The sequence below is a fragment of the Haliotis rufescens genome, unplaced genomic scaffold, assembly GCF_023055435.1.
Source record: "Haliotis rufescens isolate VD_foot unplaced genomic scaffold, xgHalRufe1.0.p SCAF_101, whole genome shotgun sequence".
NCBI classification, from domain to species: domain Eukaryota; kingdom Metazoa; phylum Mollusca; class Gastropoda; order Lepetellida; family Haliotidae; genus Haliotis; species Haliotis rufescens.
The window spans coordinates 857,691-872,468 of NW_025963782.1; the positions used below are offsets into that span (position 1 = coordinate 857,691).

General features: G+C 39.9%; 1 protein-coding gene across 1 annotated transcript; it reads right to left on the reverse strand.

Moving 5' to 3' along the window:
- Positions 1 to 1,060: 1,060 nt before the first annotated feature.
- LOC124117026 (mitochondrial fission 1 protein-like) lies at positions 1,061 to 14,576 on the reverse strand. The gene is made up of 5 exons (XM_046478699.2): positions 14,500 to 14,576; positions 8,765 to 8,897; positions 7,047 to 7,126; positions 6,407 to 6,512; positions 1,061 to 5,070 (listed from the first exon to the last, which is right to left on the reverse strand). The coding sequence occupies exons 1-5, from the start codon at positions 14,542 to 14,544 to the stop codon at positions 4,976 to 4,978; spliced, it is 459 nt and encodes a 152-aa protein (XP_046334655.2). The 5' UTR covers positions 14,545 to 14,576; the 3' UTR covers positions 1,061 to 4,975.
- Positions 14,577 to 14,778: the final 202 nt, after the last annotated feature.

Genomic DNA, 14,778 nt, shown 5'->3' on the forward strand with positions numbered 1-14,778 from the left:
TAACTCCGGCAAAGTTAAGCAACATTGGTCGTGGAGAGTCCTTGGATGGGTGACCGTGTTCTGCCGCTTGGCTCATGCAGGTTTCTAGGGCATCGGTCCAGCCCCACACTGAAGCACATGCAGTGTTTCTTTGGCCACGTGACTTTGTTCGAACAGTGCCTCTGTTCACCCAGCAGTGAATGGGTACCTGGTAGGATGTGCCTGAGAACCTTGTAACGTCTGAAGGCAGCTTGGGTTGTAGACTCCCAAGGGGGAGGGGGTGAAAATCAAATGCATATCGATCCATTGATCAGGGTGATAAAGGTACATGCTTCCAGCATACACGAGTATGGAGTTGAGTGCAATAAAAGAAGCATTATTAGGATATAGTTCTTCCAAGGACATTTGTGCGACCTATAACTTGAAAACTACTAAATAGATTCTTTTCAAACTTGAACACTTTTTATACCTGTAAGAGAGGCGCCATGCAAAGTTTGATTTCAATATTTAGATTGATTTCTTTTCAAATACCCGTTACATATTTTTTTCCTCATTTTTTACTTCAACATTTGTGCGACCAATGGCTTGAAAACTACTTCATGGATTCTTGTCTATTAGGGGTACAGTTTCTATACCAATAAGAGATGTGAAGTGCGAAGTTTGTTTTCAATATTTGGATTTTCTGCAAAATACAGCAATTTTTATTTGTGCAACTGATAACGAGAAAACTACTTTATGGATTCTTTTCAAATTAAAGGAACAGTCTCCATACTAATAGAACAGGTGCAGTGCAAAGTCTAATTTTGACATGTGTGTTTTCTGATATATATATATATGTACTTTTTTATGTTTTGAACCTAGAATATCTTTTACTTCAACATTTGTGCGACCCATAACTTAAAAACTAATTCATGGGTTCTTTTCCAATTGGGGGCACAGTGCAAAGTTTGATTTTGATAAGTTGATTTTCTGAGAAAATATTGCTTTTTTTCATGTTTTGAGTCAAAGTCAGGGTATTAGTGAGCCCTGTTCACTTTTTGTCTGATTGTTATTATCGTTAACAAAGCACACAGATAAGATGTACGAGTGAAACATGTTTATTTACAATCATCATTCATACTAACACTCGCTACGATGCAAGCATGTCAGGATAACCACATTAAAATACAAACTTCATATTGGCCATAAAACAAGCTCTCATTGTGGAGCGTCAGTGTGACCAAGGTCTGCATTACAACACCACAGAGGAAGCAGCCATGTTCCCTGTTCAGAACATAATATGGACAATAAAAATCTGGCTGTTAAAACAGTGCTTTTCAGATTATTTTTTCCCAATGTTCACTTTTTTTTAATAAAAAAAATCTTGCTTTAATATAGTTGTTTGTGATGGTTGTATATATACCTTGTTCACATTTCAGATTTATTCTTGACAATTTCAGAACATTTAACATTGTTTAATACTGGAGTTTGGTATCAATTGTGTCATAAACATTCACCATTAATCTCACTCAACAGAGACCGCCACCGTGGTCTAGTGGTAGAGCGTCCGCCCGGGGAGCGTTTAGTCCGGGGTTCGATCCACGGCCGCGTCATACAAAAAGACATTAAAAGATGTTGTTGTTACCCTGCCTGGGGCTCAACGTTAAGGGGCTAAAACAAGGACTGGTCGACTCAGAGTCGGTATACTGTGTCTGAGTGGGATATTCATGTTAAACTGCGGCATGGTATCTCAGTGAGCTAGTACTATAAATCGGCATCAGTCCGGACTAGTACAAGCAGCCTCACACACACACACGTGCATGCATGTCGCTATATAAGTGCAATAATCTTGGACGCGACGTTTAACCCCATTTCACCTCACCTCACTCAAGAGAACAAACTGCAATGAAGTCATGATTTTCTTTGAAACTACTATGTACATCTGTGGAAACAGTTCCACTTCTTATCAAGATTCCGGGGTAGAATAGGTCTTCAGCAACCCATACTTGCCGTAAAATGTGACTAACGGGATCGGGTGGTCAGGCTCGCTGACTTGGTTGATACATGTCATCGATCCCAATTTGCGTGGATCGATGCTCATGATGTCAATCACTGGATTGTCTGGTCCAGACTTGATTATTTTACAGACAGCCGTCATATAGCTGGAATACTGCTGACTGCGGCGTTAAACAACAAACAAATCTTATCAAGTGAGTGAGTAAGTGAGTTGGTTTTAACGCCACTTTTAACATTATTCCAGCTATATCATGGCGTGTCAGCTTAATGTGGGAGGAAAACCCGTAGTGATGCAGGTCTCAGACGTTTACCACTTCTGTGAAACCCACGAGCACGGGTATGGTGCTGACAAACCTAGAAACATAATCGGGGCGAACCGGGATTCGAACCTACAATCACAGGTTTCTTGCGTGCCCAAGGGACGCAACTCTGCACAGCGAATCGCGACGAACCCCCACAGCTCTTAGACGTTTCAAACTTTGGTGACCCTGAAACTCTTCACTGTCAAGCTAACTATCACAATAAAGGTGAATCCGACATCACCGGACCCTGGCATAACTGAGGGACACAACCATACAGAGCAATTACATAGCCCTAGACTGGACCACCATTATTTCCAAAATGACGTTAACTTGGTCAGGTGGTTGTCATAGGACCTGCCTCCCCATCCCGATAACTTGATGTACTGGCCTGACCCACGGCACATGATGATGAGGCATAAAAAATAATAGAAGTGGTTCTGGGGCAATGACTTTTGAAAATAGTGAGGGCAGGGGGTTTTTTTTGTTTTTTTTTGCTTGTTCAAGCCAGAATGTAACGAAATAAACAGTTCCATCTACCTGGTGATGCCAATACCAAATCACAAGATGCGCAGTAAGGTAGTGCACATGTAAAGTAAAGTAACTGTGTGTTACATTGGATCGCATTGTTTTGAAGTATTAGGATTTGATTATTATTTGTGAAAATGGAAATAAAAACAAAACATGCGGCAGATTTTAGGATGGTGCGGGCAGTGTCCAAGAACCAAGACTATTATTTAGCCTTACGCACCATCTCCTGAACCATGAAGTGTTTAAAAAACATTGTTGTAATAACCATGCATTTATTCATTTCAAGAATTGGCTATGAATAGAAGTTTTTTGTTTCATAGAGGAACTTTGGTAGGTGAGCTTGGCAGCTTGTCCCTGGTCATTATTCCCGAGCAGTAAGAAAGGGAAGTGACAATTTGTTAACGTGGTCTCCGCAGCGTGTTGCATCACATCACTTCATACAAACACAAGTGACGCTTTGCAACAATACATCTTTTCATCACAAAGATTTGTAGGCTATTGGAATTATCCAAACTCAAAGCCACAATTATCCGGCACTTGGATTTGGGGATGTTTGTCTGAACTGACACCTGCAGATTTGTTTATCAAAGTCTTTCACTGCATCTGGTTGTCAACTCTGCAAACAGCAATTACCGTATTCGATGTAATAAGCGCCCCACTCTAATAAGCGCCCATGGCGGTATTTGCTAATATATTGGCTAGTGAAAAATCCCAATTAGCAACCCTTCCGATTGATCAATGTTCACAAGACTTATTTATTCGCGTTTAATACGCACTCGTGTGTTATATGCACCCTTAATTATTGGCAATTAAAATCTAGAAAAATATATCTGTCGTACATAAACATTTCAGGCTGTCAGCATAAACTACGAAATTTATCTTTCAACTCTGTTTTTTTCACCAAAATAATATTCTAATAAGAGCCCCCTATTTCTAATTTTGTGAGCGCTCTGGGCGCTTATTACGTTGAATACGGTATGTGGTACTTTGAGTTCGGTCTATTCTGGTAATTCTCAAAAATATTTGACATATAAATACTCTTAATACATTCAACATGTTCAAGGTTACATGAATTCAATTTGGACATAAGTGACTAATTACATGAACGTTCAGACATTAAATGATACTTCTGCAATTCATTGTCATATCACAGAACAAGAATGTTAAAAGCAAACAAACCATCTACATAAATTTCCCTGCATGTAAAATAAAAACATTTATTGTTTATGAATCAACAACATTTTGCCTTATACATTTTTCCAAAACACTGGACACATCTCAAATAAAAAGTCACTAATTATTCAAACATACCACTGTAATAACACTGAATCTCATTGATTGTGTTTGTCATTGCCCTTTTCTCCATGCACACGCAGACTAAACATCTAAACAAGGCATCCACACAAGACAGCTTCATACATATACATATTCCACTTTGCTCCAGACAGTACGGGAAACTAACCAAGAATATTAATGTCTGTGTCTGCCTCATCCCTTTTGAGTGAGTGAGTCAGTATGGTTTTATGCCGCTTTTAGCAATATTCCAGCAATATCACGGCAGGAACACCAGAATTGGGCTTCACACATTGTACCCATGTTGGGAATCGAACCCGGGTCTTCGGCGTGACAAGCGAACGCTTTAACCACTAGGCTAACCGACCGCCCCCATACTTTTTTAATTAACCTTACTAGTCGAGCTTACGGAAATAAGTATGTTGTAATTCACTCTGCACCCCACACAATAAACAATAAACTCACAATAATTCATAGGATAATAATTATTTAAGATGCACACTGAAAAAATATTGACATGTTATGTTTTACTTTTATGACATCAATCCTGTTTTTACATAACTGCCAAATGTGTGTCTAGTTTGCGCAAATAAATAATAATAATGTCAACAACTTGATCAGGTTTTGCAGAAGTAATGATTAAAATGCATTTCACATAAACAAAGATACAAGGCATCAATTCCAGGGTATTGGATACTTGAAGACAATTTTACTGGTATTACGTTTGCAGATAAATTCAATCGACAGAAAAGCAAACCCAGTTCGAGAAAGACCTTGGCGGTCCACTTGTCATGTTGATGAAGACCTGTGAGTTTAGCTCTACTTTCCTTCTGTGGTCGTTATCTAAGATCTTGAGTTTACATGTGTGAAAATATTTATCAGGACTTTTTGGCAATGGCTGCAGCTGCAATTCCAACAAGTCCGCCAATAGCTAGTGCCGCTCCTCCGACTATTGCCATTCCCATGAAGCCTTCTGAATGTGGAAAATGGAAAAATACAAGTATTACAATGGTCAACATAGTCTGAACTTAGTCTTTAGTGAACTGCTCTTGAACCCTAACTCTTGCACCAATGTCATCTACTCTCTGAACTCTCTATAGTTTAGGAGACATTTAGAATGTTGTGCCTTGGTTGTTCTTGGTCATCTAAAGGAGGCTCATAGCCTCACAATCATAAACGACCCTGAAGATCTGGGGTAGAATAGGCCTTCAACAACCCATGCTTGCCGCAAAAGGCGACTATGCTTGTTGTAAGAGGTGTCTAACAGGATCGGGTGGTCAGACTCACTGACTTGGTTGATGCATGTCATGGTATCCCAATTTCATGGATAGATGCTCATGATGTCAATCACTGGATTGTCTGGTCCAGACTCGATTATTTACAGATCGCCATCATATAGCTGGAATAATGCTGAGTGCGGCATTAAAGACCAAACAAACAAACACAATCATAAACATGCATTTACATACAATCTTTGTGATGATATACTTCATGTATCTGAGACTATAAAATCACTTGACCATACTGTTCTTGTCTAGTGAAGTAACACTCAAGTCAACACTATTTTCAGTTGGAGTTATCAGGGTTCACTCTGGGAATTTTCTGACATGGGCCCTTTATGTGAATATTTCAAATATTCCAGAGTTACACCCACACTTGCCCATACAGCACAATGTTAAAATACCCCATTGTATTTGAAAATGTGGGCCTTTTTTTAAATTTAGGGGCTAAAAGCACAAGGCCCCACCCTAGAATTATCCTTGCGTTATGGACACTGTATTATAACGCGTACACGATTGTCAGATTGAGATCAGTTAGAACAAAGTGGACTGACGTGTCAGTTCTTGCCATGTACATAGTGTTTATCCCATCTCAGTGTCAATCATAAGTATATCAGTCCAGGATATAAACATGATATATTGCCAAACATCCCAACATGTACACCAAACAGGTCGTGCCCACTGGAGACAACAACAAATGGCAGAGTGACGGTTGGCTGGTTTTTTAACGCCGCACTCAGCAATATTCCAGCTATTTGACGGCGGTCTGTACATAATCGAGTCTGGACCAGACAATCCAGTCATTAATATCATGAGCATCGATCCACGCAATTGGGATACGATGAGATGCATCCACCAAGTCAGCAAGCCTGACCACCCGATCCCGTTAGTCGCCTCTAACGACAAGCATAGTCGCCTTTAACAGCAAGCATGGGTTGCTGAAGACCTATTCTATCCCGGATCTTCACGGGCCCAGAGTGACAGTACAAAGCTTGCCCCGAATGAACAGGTCCTTCACATTAAACTCACCTTTCTTCATCTTATCTTTGATGTACTTCTCCAGCTCTGCTGCCTGTCTGTTCTTGGGCTCGATCTTCACAATGGCCGCAGTGTACTTCAGGGCCTGCTGATATTCCTGTCCACGACACACAAGAGTGAGATAACTCTCCAAACCTGGCATTAGTCTCACAATCATAACTCCAAAACTTGACATAGACGTACAACAGCTATAGGACAAAGAGCCCTTCGTGATATGGAATATATATATATGCACATAAAATATTAAATTAGTCTCGGATAAAGGCTGGGATGCGGGTAAACAAGAGGGAGGGAGTGTGACCTCCTATTATGGCACCAACTATCTTAGTAGTGAGTGAGTGAGTTTGGTTTTACGCCGCATTTAGCAATATTCAGGCAATATCACGGCGGACACCAGAAATGGGCTTCACACATTGCATCCATGTCGGAATTAAACCCGGGTCTTCGGCGTGACGAGTGAATGCTTTAACCACTCTGCTACCCCTCTGCCCCGATAACAGAAAGAGGAAATGTATGTACAGTGTGGTCATCTACTATATACAATGATTGACGTGGATTTCAACCTTTTTCTTCTTCAATGCCATGTTTGGTACAGGTGCTTGTACCTTCATGTAGCAAGTGATGGGTTTACCTTGATGCGAGTGTAGCCCACTGCCATGTAAAACAGATAGTCCCTCTTGGCTGTTTCATCTGATGTGCGGGAGAAGAGGTCTGAAAGATGGCCAAGTATGAGAAGACAGCCATGTGATTATGTTCCATCACTGATGCCCTGAATTTATTTCTCTTAGTACAAGAGTTGGTTCTCAGGCAATGACTTTTGAAAAAATAGTGCGTGCAGGTGGTGTTGTTTTTTTTAGCTTGTTCAAACTAGAATGTAACCAAATAAACAGTTGTGTACCATCAGTGAGTGAGTGAGTGAGTTTGGTTTAACGCCGCTTTTAACAGTATTACAGTTATATCGCGGCATGTCAGCTTAATGTGGGAGGAAAGCCTGAAGTGATGCAGGTCCTAGACGTTTACCACTTCAGTGAAACCCACGAGCACAGGTATGGTGCTGACAAACCTAGAAACATAATCGGGGCGAACCGGGATTCGAACCCACAATCATAGGTTTCTGGCGTGCCCAAGGGATGCAACTCTGCACAGCGAATCGCGGCGCCTTAGACGACTAGGCCACCCGTGCTTCCTTGTGTACCATCAACCTGGGAAAGGGCTTCCCTACATAAACAAGCACACAAACTCCTTTTGCCGCCATTACCATAACACGAGATGCGCAGTAAAGCAGTGCGCATGTAAAGGGAAGTAACAGCATGCTATATTGTTTTTAAGTATTGGGATTTTTTGATTTTTTTAAAATTGGAAATAAAACGAAACGTGCTTTGGACTTTATGCTGATTATCACGGTGCCTGAGAATCAAGACCTTTTTAGACTAGAGTATTTTGGTTTTATATATCATGTACTTGCATTGCTGTCAGTGAGTGAATGTGGTTTAATGCTGTTGCCTGTAAATAATCAGTGTGATGACGTGCAGACCAGGCGATCCTGTGACTGGAAACATGAGCTACAAGTGTCATCAATGACAAATCCCCGACCCCACAAATTCAAAAGAACAAATCCTCTGACTGTTACAACAAGTCCTACAAGAGTGATCTGTCCAACTTGATGAGAGTACTCCTATCTATTCTGTTCATACGTATACAAGAGTAGTTATTAAGCTATCAAAACAAATACCATGGAACTGGGATTCGGAACTTTTTTTTTGATGTAAATATTAATAATTATGATAATGTGATACAAAATTATGATAACATATGAAGAAACAGAGGTGAACAAATAACTGAAATTCTGTCAAGAATTAAAAGCACCAACTTCCTGACAACTGATCACTAGGGTTGCGACCGGGTACGAAAACTGAACTCGAGTACCTGTAGTTCAATGTTGTCCCACTTGTTTGTAATGCTTTTATGAATAAAAGGTCATCAAACATCTATTGATCTATTCTAAAGGTATTATGTTTTTTATTAAATGCCTGCATGGCTTACCTAAAACATTTGAACGATTGTCCGCTTTGTCGTCCATTTTGAAGTGACTACGAAAGGTGATTAGAGTTATCTCCCCTGAACGGGGACTCGAGTCCTGAAAATTGGACTCGAGTCCTAAGCTACCCGACCCGTCATCGGGTACTCGAGTACCCGTCGCAACCCTACTGATCACTGTCCAAACACAATGCAATGAGCGTCTACCGAATACCAACAGAAACAATACAACACAGCTACAATCACTGTTAAACAATACAATACACTGCCACATAACAATATATGGAATAATAGGACATTGCTGAAGCTCACCTTCCAATAGAGCAACGCCTCGCTTCATGTCCTGTTGGTATCGACTCCTCACCAGGCACCAGGCATAGTCGAACTGAGCCTTCTCACTGACTGGGCCCTTCCTTGCCTGGTCATGGTACTGGAGTTCGAACTTCTGTAGGCAAAATAAAGAAAACTATCAAGGCACCACATGTAAATGTGCAACAACTCAGCAGGCTTACAGATGCCATGGTGCTGATTTACTGCCAGTATTTCAACTTCAGTATTGGCACAGATGGCCCTGTAGACCTGGGTGATGCAGTTTGCTGTGCAGGAAGAAGTCTTGCCAGAAACCCCTGCTCATGGGTATGAATGAAAGACATAATAATGACCTTTGGTTTGTCAGAATCATGCCAGTCTCATGAAAGTGATAAACACCTACAATTTGTGTCACCTGGGGCTTTTCCCCAGTGAGTGAGTGGGTGAGTGGGTGAGTGGGTGAGTGGTTGAGTGAGTGAGTGAGTGAGTGAGCAATGGTGAGTGAGTGAGTGAGTGAGCGGTTTTACGCCGCTTTGATCAATATTCCAGCAATATCACAGCGGGGACATAAGAAATGAGCTTCACACATTGTATCCATGTGGGGAATCTATCTGGAATGCGTTAACCACTAGGCTATAAAAATATTTAAGTCTTATTCTTCTTCATCTACATTTATAATTGCTTTCAGGTTTGTGACAGAGATCCACGGTCATTATGTAACCCATCTAAAGTCATTTAACTATTACTATTAGAGTTTGGCATTTTTTTTTATACTGTGGACTTCTATGACTTCAATCAGTATAGTGTCACTTATCCAGTGTATATACAATGAAATCTGACTCAGAAGCTAATCACTGAGATCTCTTCAAACAATGTACAGCAGTGTTCCTTCCCGCTGGCTTTTGAACTCTAAAAATGACAGGTTCCCCCTAAACTCTTAATGGTAAACACTGTTGTCTCACAATAAGTTGTGTCCTCAGTGTCAGAATCCAACTCCTGGTTTTGTTTTATGTCTTGAACATTTCTTTGGTTGCTGGTATAGCAACTTACATATTTTATCTGGACAATATTTGTGGTCGTAACTTTCTCGGTGACTATTTGGGAGGTTTTTTATATACAAATACCACAACTCTTTTTCAGAACAGAACATGGAGCACCTTTAGAATACTGTGCCACAACTTCTCATGAGGACGATCTCTGCCGTAGGTCACATGTCTCACCTATAAACAACCAGTGTTGGTGAGAATCCGCAGGACGCGCACTCAAGACCTTCAGATTGTTAGCACGACAGCTAACCAACTGAGCTACGTCCACACTGTTAAACTTAGGGCAAATTTACCTAGCCATGCCTATGATGTCATGGAACTGAATGGAATGGTCGTACAGGTGATGGACACTTACAAGGTTACAGGGAGGAATCTTGTCTCATGACTTTAGTCCATGGACACTCACAAGGGATCCTGATGCTTGTCCCTTCGGTAACCCACAAGATGTGAGGAATAGCACGAATGTTCCAGGTGCAAGACGTTGAATTCACGAGTACTGATGAATGACGGTTGTAATAATTTGTTGGTGATTTTGTCCAATAAAAGTGTGCTAGGGAACATTGTAAGGATAACGTTGATCATAGTAAGGATCTAGGAAGGCATAGGCATGGCTACGGATGCCACGAGGGTCAGTCGGCTTTTGAATCTTTACTGACAAAGTGTAGTGAGTGAGAGTTCCATGACAGTCTCCTGTAGCCAAAACATTTGACATGAAACTACATCATCCTGGTAACTCAACATTTTTGCGAGAAGAACCGTAATCGACATAATAACCTCCACGCTCTAATATGCGCGAACGGCGATATTTGCTAATATATTGGCTAGTGAACAATCCCAATTATCACACCTTCCGATTGATCAAAGTGCACAGACTTATTTATTCATGTATAATACGCACTCGTGTGTTATATGCATCCTTAAGTATGGGCAATTAAATTCTGGAAAATATTCTATCATGTATGATATGCACTGACTCAATCTCATTAAAATCAGATCTTAGTTCTCGCTATCGCTAAACAAAGATCTGAGGACATCCCATTACGGGTCACGTCAGAACGACCTTTCATCCAACCAAACAGAGCGTCGCTTACCAGATCATGAAAGTGACAGTTGGAATGTGTTTTCTGATCATGCAACCACGATATATTTAACAAGGGGTATTCCGAATGACAGTTACGGGTTTTATGATTATATCCATACAATCTAGGCCATCTATGAGTCATTCCAGAATGTTCTTTTTATCAGTTTTAAATATTTTAATCGAGAATACGTCAAAATATGTTTCGAAGCATAGTTGCCAGTTTGAAACTAGCGTCGTAAAGCTCGAGAAAGCTGCCTTCTGATTGGCAAATGTTGATTTCTTGATTTCGTGACCCGTAATGGGATGTCCTCAGATCTTTGTTTAGCGGTAGCAAAAACTAAGATCTGATTTTAATGAGATTGTGGACCACACTCCATTGAAAAGAAGTTTCATCTGAAGGGAAAATATCCATTCTGATCCCTGCATGTACTAATAAAGGCAACCAAAGTCTATTTAATGCTGTGAGGAGGCTAGTCTTATTTCAGTGAGTTGGGTGTAACATTGCACTATCAGTTTAATGTAAGCTGTTGGAGGAAAGCCTAAAGTACAGCTCTTAGCTACCTTCTGATTGGCCAATGTCGATTTCTTGTCAAATTTAGCGAAAGGTCGTTCTGACGTGACCCGTAATGGGATGTCCTTAGATCTTTGTTTAGCGGTAGCGAGAACTAAGATCTGATTTTAATGAGATTGGCTCAGACTTTTCTTTTGTATCATTTCAGGCTGTCAGCATAATCCACACAATTTACAATCTTTCAACTCTCACCGAAAGTATATTCTAATAAGAGCCCCCTATTTCTAATTTTGAGAGCGCCCTGGGGGCTTATTATGTCAAATACGGTTTATAAAATAAATGCAACTGAAAAAGTGAAAACAATGAATGTCTTCGGCTCCCATACTTGAAAATGCATTAGAAGGGGGTACAACCCCCTGAGACCCCTTACACAGCTCATAAAGCCTTGTATCTATCCTTGTCATTACAAATCTAATTGATTTATTGCAAAAGAGGTCCCACAGTAGACAGATATTGTTCATACCAGCAACATTTACATGTGTGCAACGTCAATACACAAATACCTACTAAACTACATCATTGTACATTCCTGTGCTTAATAATGAAAACTACTGAATCGAAAAAATAAAATATGCGTATTAGTTCCCATTTATAATCCATTTTACCACATGAATACAGTTGAAGCTGGAAAAAATATATAATGAAAAAATAAATACTTTCATATTAAAACTGGCGCTTGCTATAAAATGTGCTTCTGCAGGCCATATTTAGTGAACGAATATTGAAAACTCTCAACATCGCTGGGCTTATTTAATGACATTGCGCACAGAGATGACAGATCACGAAGCCACAGGGTATTGTTTCACCAGTGTATCTGGCAACAAAATATCACAAATTACGTCATATGATAACATGACATGCTTGAAAAGTTTGTGGTACTGGGTTTCAGGCTAAAACGGCACCTCAGCAAAATGTCGACGATTTCTCAGACGAAAACAGCACCTCATTTGTTTAAAATGGCTACTAATTGTCAGGCGAAAACGGCACCTCTACTATTGATAAAGATAAGAACGATTTATGTACATGTGTAGTATATATGTTTTCCTTGGGCGGGGACGGCTCTCGGCAGAATGGGGAGATATATATGAAATATCAATCTAATTGCTATTTATTTCTTACTTACAAAAGTAAATACTAAATATATAGTATACCTGTAGTACAATTTCTTGACATTTCCGCCAGAGTTTAAGCTTGACATTAAGTTAATTTGAGTAAAGGTACTTAAAACTTCAAAGCATGGGATGTTTCAATGATAACTTTAGTTGCGCCTCCCAATCAGGAGTGAGGTGAGGTGAGGTGAAATGGGGTTTAACGTCGCGTCCAAGATTATTGCACTTATATAGCGACGTGCAAGTATGTGTGTGTGTTTGTGTGGCTGCTTGTACTAGTCCGGACTGATGCCGATTTATAGTGCTAGCTCACTGAGATACCATGCCGCAGTTTAACATGAATACCCCACTCAGACACAGTATACTGACTCCGAGCCGACCAGTCCTTGTTTTTAAGCCCCTTAATGCCGAGCGCCAGACTGGGTAACAACAAGTACCATCTTTTAACGTCTTTTGGTATGACGCGGTCGAACCCCGGACCTTCCGCTCTCCGGGCGGACGCTCTACCACTAGGCCACGGAGGCGGTCCAATCAGGAGTGGGTGAGTAAATTGGAGTAGAGGCTAATTTCTAATGTAAACTTGTTTTAACATTTCACAATTATTTGTGTTTGCAAATGACCATGTGAGTCAAATTTCATTTATTTTACTTCAAAGCATGTAATGTTTTCACAATAAGTTTAGTTACACCTCCAAATCAGAGTCATTGAGTAGAGGCTAGTTTCAAATGTAAACTGTTTTAACATTTCATAATTATTTGTGTTTGCAAATGACCATGTGAGTTTAATTTCATGTATTTCAATACCAAGGTAAAAAAAATATCAAGGCGACATTTTCGCCAGGCAAAAGTAGCCGTTTTTCGCCAATTAGTGCTGTTTTCGCCAATCAGTGAAGTTTTGCTGAGGTGCCGTTTTAGCTATAGCCTGCAACCTCGGGGTATCACGGTAATTGGAAAAATGTTAAAAGCTAACAATATATATATTAAAAGCACTCCTGGTATGCCCAAAGTATGTATTTACTTTTTGGCTTCTACTAGTTCTAGTGAAGAACGTGTTTCTAAGTCTGGCATTAAGGCCCTTATTAACTCCTAATAGATTCTGGACACAGAGTGGGAAAAATGTGCAGACTATGTAACTTCTGTTACCTTATTAGTCACCTTCAATATGCAGATGATCTAGTTCAGGTCGATAGAGAAAGTTTATTTTGGAAATTGCTGGTTATATTGTTGTCCATTGACAGATGGGGGTAAGGCAATATTAAAAAGATGCTAGAAGTAAATATCAACGTGTTAACTGAAATTATGAAGTGTGCATTACCGTGTCACTGATTTGCATTTATAGACAGCAGCTAACAGGCTAAGAGGCGTGTTCCGATGATAGATGAATGCCAGGGTACCACAAGGTCTGAGTATAACCCTGGTAGTTTTTTAATGATAGGCAATGACTAAATTAACGTGTGTATTCCCGGACACTGGACGGTCGACTATTAGTAGGACTGCAAATGTGTAGTGTTTTGCTCTACAGTCATGTTAAAAGGCACAGCTGCGTTATTTTAGCTAACCATGACTCATGGTTTCGTCATAAACCAAATATTGATGACGTCTTGAACTGATCTAGTCCTGTTGACAGCACAGTGTTTTCAGGTACGGGAGAAAATTATTTCTCTCAATCTTAACAGTAATAACTATGGTCAAGCAGATTACTCCTTAGTAACAAATTAAGAAATAATTGCGTACACACAGCTTGATCATGTTGATATCAAATATCCAATTTGTGGAACCGAGATTGAGAGATCATTGGGACAAATAACAAGGTCATCTCTGAGACAGTCTTTTTGTCCCTACAGTTGACTGCCTTAAGATAGTTCTAACTTTCCATGCGTTAGATCGTTCGTTCATAACATATATCGGCAGTGTGTTAGCGATTATATTAACCTTTAAATCCGCAGTATCCACAGTTTCCTCAACGACGAACTCCATCTTGATTTGCAAATAATATTATCTGTACGAACATGACAAGTCTTGAAATAATATTGTTATAATTTCCGTAACAAGGTATATCGTATGATTTTTTTTATTTGCATTGAATTCATCTTTTTACAATAAGTTGGTGGTATTTAATTGAAGTTATGTATTCATATTTGAATAATTGTTTTCAATAGTCACATTTCATATATATACAATAAGTTGTTTTCATAATACTATGCACATGTT

Coding starts and splice junctions, on each gene's coding strand:
- LOC124117026 (XM_046478699.2), bottom strand. CDS start 14,544: ATGGAGTTCGTCGTTGAGGAAACTGTGGATACTGCGGATTTAAAG. Junction 7,127..8,764: donor AGGCGTTGCTCTATTGGAAG/GTGAGCTTCAGC, acceptor GCCATCTTTCAG/ACCTCTTCTCCCGCACATCA. Junction 5,071..6,406: donor CAAAGATAAGATGAAGAAAG/GTGAGTTTAATG, acceptor TTCCACATTCAG/AAGGCTTCATGGGAATGGCA.